This window comes from Nymphaea colorata, chromosome 3 (genome assembly GCF_008831285.2).
Source record: "Nymphaea colorata isolate Beijing-Zhang1983 chromosome 3, ASM883128v2, whole genome shotgun sequence".
NCBI classification, from domain to species: domain Eukaryota; kingdom Viridiplantae; phylum Streptophyta; class Magnoliopsida; order Nymphaeales; family Nymphaeaceae; genus Nymphaea; species Nymphaea colorata.
Window position 1 is genome coordinate 799,368 of NC_045140.1, and position 13,287 is coordinate 812,654.

The 13,287-nt window shown below is 36.4% G+C and overlaps 2 protein-coding genes and 1 non-coding gene across 4 annotated transcripts; 1 reads left to right on the forward strand and 2 right to left on the reverse strand.

The window, feature by feature from the left end:
• On the forward strand, window positions 1-8,567 carry LOC116250598 (cystinosin homolog). The gene is made up of 8 exons (XM_031624351.2): window positions 1-515; window positions 605-737; window positions 2,787-2,876; window positions 2,953-3,077; window positions 5,324-5,366; window positions 6,782-6,899; window positions 6,981-7,030; window positions 8,038-8,567. The coding sequence occupies exons 1-8, from the start codon at window positions 397-399 to the stop codon at window positions 8,221-8,223; spliced, it is 864 nt and encodes a 287-aa protein (XP_031480211.1). The 5' UTR covers window positions 1-396; the 3' UTR covers window positions 8,224-8,567.
• A 1,982-nt stretch (window positions 8,568-10,549) lies between these two features.
• On the reverse strand, window positions 10,550-13,273 carry LOC116249609 (uncharacterized). 2 transcript variants are annotated; one of them, XM_031622758.2, is made up of 5 exons: window positions 13,127-13,273; window positions 12,725-12,869; window positions 11,363-11,424; window positions 11,040-11,098; window positions 10,550-10,910 (listed from the first exon to the last, which is right to left on the reverse strand). In XM_031622758.2, the coding sequence occupies exons 2-5, from the start codon at window positions 12,799-12,801 to the stop codon at window positions 10,896-10,898; spliced, it is 213 nt and encodes a 70-aa protein (XP_031478618.1). In that variant the 5' UTR covers window positions 12,802-12,869; window positions 13,127-13,273; the 3' UTR covers window positions 10,550-10,895. The 2 variants fall into 2 exon arrangements, with proteins under 2 accessions (XP_031478618.1, XP_031478619.1); XM_031622759.2 differs by having other exon boundaries at window positions 12,725-12,845; window positions 13,127-13,233.
• Window positions 11,949-12,027, reverse strand: LOC116251766 (small nucleolar RNA SNORD25). Its single transcript, XR_004171823.1, has one exon. It is a non-coding gene; the product is annotated as a small nucleolar RNA SNORD25 (small nucleolar RNA).
• Window positions 13,274-13,287: the final 14 nt, after the last annotated feature.

Genomic DNA, 13,287 nt, shown 5'->3' on the forward strand with positions numbered 1-13,287 from the left:
AAGGATCAAACCTCCCCAGAAGCAGGAAGATTTCAACTTGGGGACAGAGCTTGTGATCTTGTCTATGATGGTGTTCCGGTACAGCATGGTAGGGAGACTCACCGAAGCCAACGGAAGAAGATAGTAATAGTCGGAGTAATAAAACTGTAACTTGGCAAGTTGCGAGGGAAACACACTCCGCGCCAAGAAATTTGGGACTATGGGGACACGTTTTCGTGGAATTAGAAGCAAAAGAGTGTCCCCTTGATTGAAATCTCAGAAAAAGCTTGCTCTATTGGCTCCAGGTTCCGGCTCGTCTTCTTAAAAAGGGCCCTTCGTTTTGCAAGGACGAGATCGGAGGGCACCCTCTTCGGATTCTCATTTTTCAGACAACAGGTAGAGGGAGAGGGAAAGAGTATGTCGTCCTGGCACTCCCTCCCTCTGGAGGTAACATACGAAGTTCTTGGATGGGTCGCCTTCTTCTCTTGGTCCCTCAGTTTCTACCCCCAAGTCCTCCTTAACTACCATCGCAAAAGGTGTCTGTCTCTTCTCCCTTTTCCTTTTTGTTTACGCAGACGTTGGTATGTTTTCTATCTCATGATTCTCTTATTTCTGATTCCTTTAGCGTGGTGGGGTTAAATTTCGATTTTCTGGTGCTTAATTTGACGAAGCACTCGTCTTATCTCGTCTACAACGCCTGTCTGTATTTCAGCCCTGCCATTCAACGCCAATATCACGAAAAATATGGTTACAATGAGGTACGGTCTTCTTCCTCTTCTTCTTCTTGGCTTACTGTTTTCCGTATATTTTTTGAACTTGGTTTTGAGTGCGTCGGATTCCTTGGTTTGCACGTTGCATTTATATAGATCGGTTGCTCAAAAGATGCCATGCCATCTTGGTGTTAAGGCACAAGCATCCACGAAATGGTTTATTGCACTAGGTGCATGCGAGAAGGATCTTGATGAGTTTTATACTTGATACTGAACAATATGATTTCGCTGTTTATCATTATTAGTTTCATGTCTGCTTTGGAAATTTTTAAAGGTGTAACCGTATTCCTTGTAATTGAATGTTCCTAGGCTTCTAGCATTCAAAGAACAGGAGTCTTCCACAAGAAGTAAGTTAGCCTAGGAATTGCAGGCGACTGCAACTCATTCAAGAAGCTTCGTCTAGTAGCTTTTCTGATAAATAACTCAGCCCTTTGCCTGCCAGTCTAAAAGTAACCATGACAGTGCATCACCCTGCCGTAGGCCTCTTCATTTGGAAAAGTGAGACCCTTACTGTTGTCAATGTTCACTTAGATGATGCAACCAGGAAGACAGAATTCTTTAGCGATAATAATCGTCAAGGCATCTAAAAGTTTATTCCCGCTTAAATTATTCAGTATTCTAGTGGATGCAGTCCATTTCTGTATAGGTGAAAAAATTTAAAATAAATATCTATAATCAGCAAAATACCTACTGGTGAAGTGTCTAGCCATACTCCAACAATCTAATCATATCAGACCGAGGAGATCACAGACACTCCTCTGTAGATGGTATCTTTGATGCCATTAAGTTGCAGTTTTTGCATGCTGAAACAAAAACTGATTGCAAGAATGGTGCATGCTGGAAATCACGGCATCCAGGTCGAGGCTGCTGATTGTTTACACAACCATAATACTTGTACCTTCAAGCTATCCTATGGGAAAAGCACTAAACAACTCTTACGAGCTTTCATGGAAGGTAAATCATGAATCTCACTAATCTTTTTGTGGAGGCTTTGTCATTGTGACAGAAATGATTTCTAGGAATTTATTGCAGCAATAGAGAAAAGGGTAGCATGGAGACCCTCTGCAGACTACATTGCACAAAATAGTGTCACAGATATGGCAACATTTTCGAAAATCTCATGATAGTTACGAGAAAATTAAATAAAATAAAAAATCATAAAAAAGTCGCGAGATTTTAAAAATCTCTCCAAAGAGAAAATCTCATGATTTTATCGCGACTTTTTCATTATTTTTCCTGAGATTTTAATATTTTTTAATTCTTAAAAATTTTAAAGGTTTTCTGTAATTTTTTTAATTTTTAAAAGATTGTCAAGATTTTTCTGAGAAGAACAAATTCATAGAAAAATACTCGAGAAAAACATCATTGATATTTTTCCGAGAACGATATTTGTGATAAAAGAACAAAATAGTTGGTGATAAACAAGCATCAAATTATGCAGTGCTAAAAAAGCCGCTGTCAAAGGTAACATTGTGGCATCAGGTCATAGAAAAAGAGTGCATCAGAGATTCAACATAAAGATCATACTTCATAGAAAATGAGTACGCATAAGAGTATGCCTTCACTTCGGTTAAGTGAGTTGTCCCTATTCTTCATGCAATGGCATTTCTTTAGTGCATGTATTGGTAACGTCCAAGTGTTAAGGGAAAACCTATGCATTTTAATAGGGTCTTCCACATAGAGCTGTATGTGGTATGTAGAACAACTATTTCAGGTACTTGAGGAGGTTTATCCAATATATACTAAACCAGTAATTTCTGCTTTTCCCAACATGGTGTCCATGACATCTTCCTTTTGGTTGCTTTAACCTTCATCCTAAATACTGATGTATCAACTCTTTACACACTCTATCATTCGGTTCAGTTTCTTTCAGTTTAAGTTCATCAAATCTGTCACTCCAGAGTACTTTATTTGTGGTAATTTACCTACTTCATTCATTCAGATTCATTCTAATCTATCCCGTTTATGTTTCATCTAAGTTATGCTTATGAAAACCAGTCTGTAGTTGTTGCTTATTATGTTGGTTTAATTTTGCAGATGATACCAGTAGCTTTGAATGATGTTGCTTTCTCAGTCCATGCTGTCCTTCTGACAGGGTTCACTACTTTCCAAGTTTTCATCTATGAAGTAAATTTAGCCAGTTGAAGCCTGACTCAAGTTATGCTCTCTGCAACAATATATTTATGCATTCTTTTCTTTGCAGCGAGGTGGTCAAAGAGTTTCAAAAACTTGCATTGCAATTACTGCTGTTGTCTGGATTTTTGCTGCAGTGTGCTTCTTCGTAGCACTGGGGAACCATTCTTGGCTATGGCTCATCTCAATTTTCAAGTGAGTCAGTTGGAACAGTTCAAGACTTCAAGTAGTTTGATGAGCATATATTTCGCTGAAACACATTAACTTCTGTATGGTGAAATTTAGCTGGCTTTTACGAAATCATTCATTATCAATACCAATGGGCCTAAAAGTTTAAATCAGGGTCAAAATGGAGAAAATACAGTTTTAATATAATTTAGGTACACATATCTGGGCCAATTTGAGTAACTGAGTAGCGTAATTGTCAATTCCTTATTAAAGTTCTGAACATGGTACATAGTGTAGCACTTTCATTGTAATTTAAAGATTGAACACCTAAATATTATTGCATCTGTGGATTATCTGTCCATCAGAAAGATATCTTACAAAAAGGTACGAGTTTCTAGCTACTATGTCCAATGTGGTGTCCCTTGATTTGAGCTAGGAGGAAGATGAGGAAAAATCTACAGTCTCCTCTTTGAGAGGGAGAGCATCCAAGACTTCTCTTTATCCAATTGTCCCCCTTTTGGGGTTTCAGTACAGTAGTATATAGCGGGTGGGTGGGTGGGTGGGTTGGGGCAGGGGGGAGGTGGGGGTAGCCCTACTAATTTTTTGTTAGACCGTCTCAAACCCTGACCCAACAGAACATTCACAAGTGCCTTATTCACTATAAAGACGCTTCACTTGACAGTCATCCTGACGTTCCCTACCCTATGCATCCCAGTATATAAAACCAAGAACATAACATAATGCTCATGATTGAATTGATGAATTACATCTATACTTTATGCCTGTCAATCTAAAAAAAGAGACATCTGAACCTATCAATGAGTTGCCTACTATAGAAGGAAAGGATCACAATTAAACCCCCTTTTTTTTAACAAAATGCATGAATTTTTGTGGGATTATATATCAGATATGAGCCAAGACACATTAAACCTTTTTTTTAGAAAAATGCATTATATATATATATATATATATATATATATATATTCATATTTATATGTATATTTATATCGCCTTATCTCCATACTGGCATTTTGTAAAATCACCACACCTGTAGTCTGTACCCACATTGTGGAACCTGTACCCATAACCATGTGAGTTAGTGTTGGACAAAATAAGAGTAAGCCACCAATTCCTCATGGTTTCTCTCATTTTGTTCAATGTCCATGTGTATTGTTCAATATGTTATAACCAGTGACTTTCTTAAACATTTTACATATTTTAAACAATGGAATCATGTATAAAATTCTAGACTTTCCCTTTTTTAACCCCTGTCAAGCTGTGGATGATCTCATGTCATGGATATCTTGTTTGTGGAAATTATTGGACTTTTGTGAGCATCTCAGGAAATATTTTCCTAAAAATATGCTTCATTCTTCGTTGTATTTGTCATGAATTTTGTTCGAAAAGGGTTAATATAGCTTGCCCTATATCAACACAAGTATAAATATCTGAATAATTTTAGGTCTTCGAATTTTGTTTTTAGGCTGTTATTTTTCTTTCTTTTGGAGCAATGATTAGCTAATAACACTGTAAGGAAGAGCTTTATCTTTTCTTTTCTCTTCTTCTGTTTTAGTGTTCTCCTGTAAGAAGTGTGACAAACACACATATTATGTTTACATTAATATTGTAGACACAAACAGACACAAAGAACAAGGTCTATGTTTAATAAGCATGGCAAAATGACAACAAAGCACCAGAGTGAACTCTCATACTCTATGAGACATGTCCAATGACCAAAATAATTCAGATCGTTGGATAATAATATGTCAATTTTTGGAAGTACATTTTGAGACATTATTGTGCTATCCACATTAAAAAGTAAATATACCAGGTATCAGCACAAAATTTATGTCTATGTAATGTACAGATGTCTGTCCGCATTATTGCAGAAATGTTAGTCTGAAATGTATATACAGATCAGGTCCTTTTGTAAATGCAAAGCTTTTTTCCCTTGGTCTTATATCCTGATACTTCTTAGCTGGCATGGTTCAGTGCCATTGTTTGTTATTCTATTCTTGGTCATGGAATCTGAGTTTTTATTATGTTCTTGTGGTGCTATATCTTGATTTCCTCAGTTTGATTTGCTTCTGTGCTAGCTGTATATTTCATAGTCATAGTTATAGTATGCACATTTTTCCTGTAGATTCTTTTATCATGTGAAGTCTTTTACCGTGTCAGCGTGAATAATTTGTATAGAGTTTTAGTGATTGCCACTGCATATTATGAGTGAAGTAAGCTGAGATGGAATTGACGCATTATGATGTTCCTTGCAGTTCGATACAGGTTTTCATGACAGCCATCAAATATATCCCTCAGGTGATTTGCTTTACTAAGGATGGATTATTGATGTTTCTTACACTGACTATAATGAGCACCTAGACTTAATTGAAGTGTAACAGCGTATTCATTCATTTGTTCTATTGATTGATTGTTATGCATGTAAGTCATGTGCTTGTATGGTCTTTGTACATCATATATGCTAATCAAAAGCAGAAGACAGTTGGCTATTTAGGACAATTGTGAATTGATAACACATTTTAAGACATTCTGAAGTGGATCAAACTGGTTTCTGGAGTTAGCCTACATTCTCTTCAGAAGCAGTTTTGCAATGGGTACAGAGTGAACTATTTCTAGTATTGTGTTTTGTTTGTTTTTTTATTTTCTTCCCTTTTCTCCAGTTTGCTCATAGGCTTCTTAGAATTTCAAAAATCAAACTGATAATTACTAAACCATTGAACAGGTGGCTTTAAATGTGAATTATGACAGGTGATAGCCTGTAAAGTAGAAAATGGAAATGGTGTAATCTATGTCAGCTGGATGTGGCTGATAGGCTGCTGCATCCGAGTTGACTCAGGTGCAGATGTGCCGTGGATGTAGCCATCAGTATTTGATGTCTATGTACACTTTGCAATCTAGTTCAATTAAATTTCTGAGAAGTGGGGGAAACATTTTGGCTTTTCTTTCTTTTGTGCATGTACATACAGGATGTATATTGTTAGAATCTATTGTATATGCCATCTATTTTGGATCTGACAATCCAAGTTGTTTTTACTTTATCAAATCGTGTAGATGTGTTCAATCGTGACCAAGAACCCATATCGATGTTTTATTAGTTATGTTGTTTTGACCAAAAAGATGGTTTTCTGGCATAAAAAAGTTGATGTACACTGCTTTTTTTCATCACAAGTGAACCTTCATACATATGGATTCTGGCTATTCAGAAGCTAATCTCCATCAAATCAATCCTATAAACAACATTTATGGGGCTGGATTTAGGAAAACATGAAAAAGGTGAAAATTTTACTAGATTGCATATACTATATACTTTAGCATGTTTTGTAGCATTGCATGCACACACACACACATTTTGTTGTAACAAGTACATATCTTGGCTTTTTATTGTGCAAGGATTTTCTCTAGTATTAATTGGCTAAGTGTATTTTTCAAGGGAAAAAGTTAGGAGCTCAAAAAGTAAAAACATATATATAATTATAAATAATAGAAAAACGAGGAATATATGTATTATCTACTAATTTTCTTAAAAAACATTGATCAACTTCAAATAATTACTAAGTATATAGCGGAGATGCACCCATGCTCATGCCCTGCATCCACTCTCATGTGGCAAGGGACATTACAAGAAAGAACCTTAAAGTGTCCAATTTATTATTATGTTATCCTGTTAAGAATATGCTTTTTTTTTTGCTTACTAACATGCTAACATACTGCAGGCAGCCATGAACTTTGCAAGGAAGAGCACAGTTGGATGGAGCATTGGAAATATTCTTCTTGATTTGCTCGGTGGCATTACAAACTTCGGACAAATGGGTGTTCAGTCTATAGATCAGCGTGAGTTATTTCCACAATTTTTGATCTCTACCGCTCGTGGAGTCCACTTCCTTGCTAACAATATTTTGCATCATTTTGTAGGCTCATTGGTAAATTTTTATGGCAACATAGGGAAGATATTGCTTTCCTTGGTACGTATATTTGTAAAGTTTGTACCTTTCTGACAAAGTGCATGCTGATAGTGTATACTAAAACTAATTAATTGCTATTAATATCTTCATGATATTGTTGCACTATCAGGTGATTGCTGTAGGTAAATATTCTGTGCTTAATTTGATTTTTTTTTAAAAAAAATTAGATTACTTTTGTCTTTTCTATTGGCTTTGTTCATACAAGCAGTTTTATGATGATGATGATTTCTGTACTATGGCCATCTTTGAATTTTTGGTGGGTGTGTCGTTTATAATTTTATACAACTCAACCTACGAAAATATCTTTCTAATATTTTGAAGATTAAATGCCTTTTTAGTCATCATTCAAAGTTAAAATTTTGTCTGTTTCCTCAACTGGTAAAGATAGTTGATCTACCAAAACTCTGCTATCATGTTGATGGAAAGAATCATAAAATACTTTGGCTGCAGGCCGTCCTCAGTATATTGTTTACATTGGTGTAAAGAGATGGATATGCATATACCACATGTCAGCAGCCAGATTTGGTACATATGGCATAATCAACTTATACATCCATGTGCCTGATATTTATCTGTGGCATTGCATGGTTGACCTGTACAACTTTATTCTTATCTTGGCATGCCCACCCGGGAGAACTGATCACAAGCCAAAGTTCATTTGCCACCAATTTGAGTTAAACTGCAGGGCCAGTTATTGTAATCAAGATATAGTAAGAGATGAGAATATTTTATTTTATTGTTTAACTTTAACTTGCTCTTAATGAGTCAAAGCCAAGTCAACAAAGACCCTGCCTCTCAAGTGGTTTCCCTTTAACCTCTAGTAACCTAGTTTTTGAATTCTCTAAGACTCTGAAAATTCTGCTTCTATGAAAATGGCATATTCAATTTTTTGGCTTACTTAGTATCTATAATGCATTTTCCCATTGTTTATGTTGGTATGTCAAGTTATTTTGGAGCTGATTGTTTTGTTGGTTTTTCCCCTTAATTAAAATGAGAACTTTTTGCAGGAAGTAGTAGTGTTCGACCTCTTGTTCATTATCCAGCATTATGTACTATACCCTGCCCGGAAGGAGAGAAGGGATATTGTAAATGTGGAACATGTGACACCATTGCTCAACCCATCGCTTACTATTGATGTGGCAGAAGATGATGCCCGATCAACTAATACTAAATCAGCTAGTTCAGATGCATGATAATGATATTCCATTGGTAGATCAGAATATAGCCTCCTGCATCTCTACCATAGATTTGTCCTACACCTGGTATAAGATATCACTGAGACATTATGTTTCAATGTATGTCTAGTTTCCCTTGTCAGAGTTACTGTCCTGTGAAAGCCTAAAGTATGTTTCACCATTCATGGCCATAGTGGACGGATGATCCATGCATTTTCTCTGCAAGAATTTATGATGTGTTTAGAAGACCTTTGTACTGAAACATGGTTGGATGTATAATAACTTCTGTATTTTGCTGGTACAAGTGAGCAATGGATTTGAAGGTTCAGCAACTTTTACGGAATTTGCTAAACATAAACACACACGCAGACGCCCCCATGGATACTTGTTATAAGCTTTTGCAAATACAATTTATTGGATTTTAAGATCCAATTTGCATGCGACAATGTAGATGTGTTCAACGTGGTGGAAAACCTATAAACGAACTCTTGCTTTTTTTTTTTTCAATAGTCCAAAAAGTTTTCTGCTTGTACTTTTTGACCCAAGAATATTTGATGCATTTATAACCAACAACTGATTTAGTTTTTTATTGCCAAGAAACCCTGATATATGGATTCTTTTCCTTCCAAGTTGATATCCACTAGACCAATCAAGTTTATCACATTTGTAAGGTTGGACATAGAAAGTGGAAAAATTAGAAAATCCAACTGGATTGCAACAGATTGTATGAGAAACTGAATTTGTCAATTGACAGGCATTGATAACTGATAATTATCTCTTTTTTCATCAAATGCTTATTATTGGAGCACTCAATAAAGAGATAAACAGACAGGATCATCATTGTGCCATATTTTGTAGAAATAAGGTGCTTTTGCAAAATCATTGGATTATGATGTATAGATTAGATTTATAAGTTCACTAAAATCAAAGCTTTAGATTGATTGTGTCATAAATTCAATTATACAACGAACCCTTTGGGTGGTTTTTAAAACATGTAACTTTGTGTTTGGATTAGTGATAAGCAGCTATAAATTTATCGCATGGCGAAAATAACGGGCAATAAAATCTCTCTCCCCCTCTCTCTCGAGAGGTTGGGGGGAGAGAAATATTACTTCATAATTACTATATATGGATCGGAAGTAGACCACTAAAAATTGAAGCAGTGTGTTGATTGTTTATTGATGTTTGAATTTTTTTCCTTCACTCTTTTCTTATTTTGTAGAGTTAGTTTAGCTGTTGCTTCTTATCTGGTCATCGGGTGGCTCAGTATCCTGTTGGCTCACTCCCTTTAAGCAAAACTGAGAACTTGCTTCCTGTTATCTTTCTGCACCTGTCAGGCTTATAAGCTTTGGGATGCCCAAGAAAAGCTCAAGAACCTTTTATTTCTGATATGCTTATCATGATAGTTTCTGAACTTAGCTTATCATGATGGTTTTTTTTATCTTCATCGTTTTTACCTGGAATGACTTCGGAGCAATAATAACGACAGGGAACTGAGGTGTGCAGTTCTTTATACAATGCTGTGATCTATATATTGGATTCAGTCACATATATTGCTGACAGTTTTATTGAAAATGACATCGTGCTTTCCTCGATTATGTGTATCGTTTTAATTTTAACGAATATTTCCAAAGGAAGAAAAAAAAAAAGAGCCGGTCCGGAAAAGAGAAATTCTGCAAAAAAAAAAAAAAACACCGAAACAGTTTCCCCAGTTATGTGAATTTTACATTTCTGTTCTGTCACACATGCTGTTACATGTGGCTTATTTCTCTGCTGTAATGGGTGCTTCCAAACTCACGTGTCTGCTTAGCTTGTGCTTTGTGGCTTATTCAAGAATCGGGCCTTCCCAATGAGGAATTTTGGGTTTCCCTAATAGGGATTTTTGTGTGTTTCATGTGTATCATCCTGTTCTCAGTATCCCATTTTTTTGCACATACCATTTTGTTTGCAATAAAATCTGAGGCAACCGTAGCAGGCGTTTTTCCTGGACAGACCCTTTGCACCGTGAGTACACGTAGTCGTTGGGAGCCATAATTGAAATGAAGACATTCGCTTTTCAGTGAAAACCTGACTTAAACGTTGTTTAATGTGCTATTCCAGATAACTACTACATAATTACCGAGCCCTAAGCATAATTACCGTAACTTGTACAGTCTTTCCCTAGCAAGCAAAATGAACCGGATGCGCACCAATGCCTGGAAGCACCAGTTTTGGTAATCATCCTTGGGAACATGAAGAGGTCAATTCAATAGGGATCATAAGTTCATAACGGGGGAACCTACACGCAAATGTTTGAAGAAAATGATATCCTTCATAAAGAAACAAAAAGAGAAAGGAAGCCATCTGGAAGAAGTTAAGAAGTCTGGAATTCCAAAAACAGAACTCTCATTATCTTACAACAGTTTCAATTTTCATATTTCATATAGATCCCACCATATTATCATCTTTAGACGATACACCACTCAAACACGAGCCCATATTGGACAATCTGGAATCAAGATGACGGTGAAACTGTCACATGCAATAGCTAACTTTATACAAGCACGGGACCGCATTAGTTGGGGGCCATCAAAATATTCACATGGAAAAATTAATGAAGCAGGAAGAAAGAAATTGTCCAAGTCCTCCATAGTGATCAATTCAAAAGCTTCTACAACATGGAGTTTCATGACTTCATCAGTGTCAAATGACTAGTTCTTGAATGACTGCAACGAAGAACCAAGACACGTGTCAATAACTACTGAAATTAGCCAAAATATCAAAAAAACTTTAAAAACCACGGGCTGTGAGGGGCAGGGGGGCACGATTGAGATTTTAGCATGAGAGATTCATACATCAAAGTTCCTTGAGGCTTCCTTTATCTGCTCTGCCAGCTCCTGCCGTTTCTTACTCGCTGCAACAAAAAAAAAAAACACTTTTTAACGCTATAATTAGGTCCCTCGCCAAAATGAACGAGGATAAAACATGCAAGTTCAAAGATCAGCCAATATGAGAGAGCCGTTTCGGCCCATATAGCCCCTTTATTTAAATAACAACGAAACATATATTTTAAAATTTAACAAAAAACTAAAATAATATCAAGGGTATTCTTGAGGATCATGAAAAGATATATAAATAAATTATTATGCAAAATTTCGGTGAAGTCAGAATATTTTACCTTTCACCGAAATATCTTCCAATGTCTTCGATGTCCTCACAGCAAACCTTTGGAATGCAGGACTGAAAAGGCAATCATCAACCAATATAACTATCAGCAACAAGTTCCAACTAGAAGACTACCTTGTGCAACAAGAAACAAAAACAAATGAAGGATGTCAATGTTCGGCAAGTCCGTTGAACACAGATAGAGTCATACAAGATATGGACCTCTTAATTGCATGAACACATGTAGAGGTGCAGAGAAGACACAAGAAGCACCCATTACAACAGAGAAAGAAGACAACACATGTTACAACATACAGAAAAGAACTGAAAATTTCAAATAACTGAGAAAAACATGATATTATTTTCAAGATATCACAAGAAAAATGTAAACATATTGCTATGATTTGGCTCCAAAGTCCTCCTACATCTACTTTCACAGTCATTTAGATAAAAGGTCACATGAGACTGATATGTTGAAAATGTCAGTGAAATTACCAGCATTTAGGAAATGAAAGCTATGTAAAACCGAATATGTTGAAAACGTCAACAATATATGAGATTGAATCTAATATAGAGTATATCCATTCTATAAAGAATTGAGCACCTCAGTCCCTTAGATGTTCATTATTGTGATCATATATGCAATCATTGCAGCTCAATGAAGTCATCATTGGTGCATAAGTTTCAAGTACAAAGGAAAAAAAACAGAAACCATCATCACAAGCAGTGATAGAAATAAAAAGCTTCAAATAAGAAAGATCCACACTTGTTCTTGAGCATCTCAAAGCGTATAAAGCCTAACAGATGCATAAAAACAACAAGGAAGCAAGTTCTCACTATTGCTTCAGGTGACGGAGCCAACGAGATACTGAGCCATCCAAATGACCGGATTAAGACACAACAGCCAGATTAACTTTACTAAATAAGAAAGAATGGAGGATAATACTTCAATTTTTAGTGGTATACTTCATGTACAAACATACATACATAAATACATATATAAAATGTATACATAGATAGACAGATAGAAAAAGAAAAAGAAAAAAAAAAGAAAGAAAGAAAGAAAGGATAGCTACACTTCTTCCGAAGAAAAATGAACAAAAAAACATGTAGCATGGCCCCATTTGTATTGCAACATATTCAGGCGGCATTCACATGAATATTGACGGGGAACCATGAACCATTACTATTGCTTCAAGGGAACGAATCAACAAGGAACTAACCAGAATCCTTGTGACCAGATAAAGAAGCATTAAAGTGGAAACTAAGAAGCAGTTGGATTGTTTAAATCAATAAACATAAGAAAAAAAGAAGTGGAAACAAAAATCTAGCACGGCAAACACCAATCATGGATGGGGTAAAAGATGGGCATCACCTATTGGCAAGGCCGTTAACAACAACCTCATTGATGACATAACTGAGCACCCGATGCATGAAATTCCCACCTGCCATCAGAGGGTTCTCTCAGCAACTGTCTTGAAACTTAATCTGCGAGTCTAGCAACTAAAGTTCTTGATCAGCTGCAAGGAAAAACAACATTATAGAGACATTGAATAACAACAAATTGAAAAACATCTATTGCACGAGACAAAAATGGACAACTAGCAATCTACGAGTAAGAAATAAGGCAAAACATCCTCGTGTTGTGTTGCCTGAAACGAAACCCTAGACCCGAGTCGTCTATCAGATTGTGGTTCCCGTTTACATTCAAGCTGGAGGTAGGATTTTCTTTCCCAATCAGAGTGAGAGAGAGAGAGAGAGAGAGAGAGAAGGGCACCTGAAGCCTGCTTTCTCTTATGGAGCTCCCCCTCCAGCGTCCCTCTTGTCCCGCAGCCATGGCATCTGGACGCAAATAAATCGCGTGGCAGGGCAACCCTATTGCCGCAAAATCAATGGTCCAGATCTGATCCCGTGCACTCCGAACGTGGAACACCGTGT

What these genes read in the sequence shown, in the direction of transcription:
- LOC116250598 (XM_031624351.2), top strand. Translation starts at nt 397, where the DNA reads ATGTCGTCCTGGCACTCCCTCCCTCTGGAGGTAACATACGAAGTTCTT. An exon ending in CTTAACTACCATCGCAAAAG is followed by an intron (nt 516 to 604) that starts GTGTCTGTCTCT and finishes TGATTCCTTTAG; the next exon opens with CGTGGTGGGGTTAAATTTCG. An exon ending in AAAAATATGGTTACAATGAG is followed by an intron (nt 738 to 2,786) that starts GTACGGTCTTCT and finishes TTAATTTTGCAG; the next exon opens with ATGATACCAGTAGCTTTGAA.
- LOC116249609 (XM_031622758.2), bottom strand. Translation starts at nt 12,801, where the DNA reads ATGGCAGGTGGGAATTTCATGCATCGGGTGCTCAGTTATGTCATCAAT. An exon ending in GTTAACGGCCTTGCCAATAG is followed by an intron (nt 11,425 to 12,724) that starts GTGATGCCCATC and finishes TTGCCTTTTCAG; the next exon opens with TCCTGCATTCCAAAGGTTTG. An exon ending in GGAAGATATTTCGGTGAAAG is followed by an intron (nt 11,099 to 11,362) that starts GTAAAATATTCT and finishes TTTTTGTTGCAG; the next exon opens with CGAGTAAGAAACGGCAGGAG.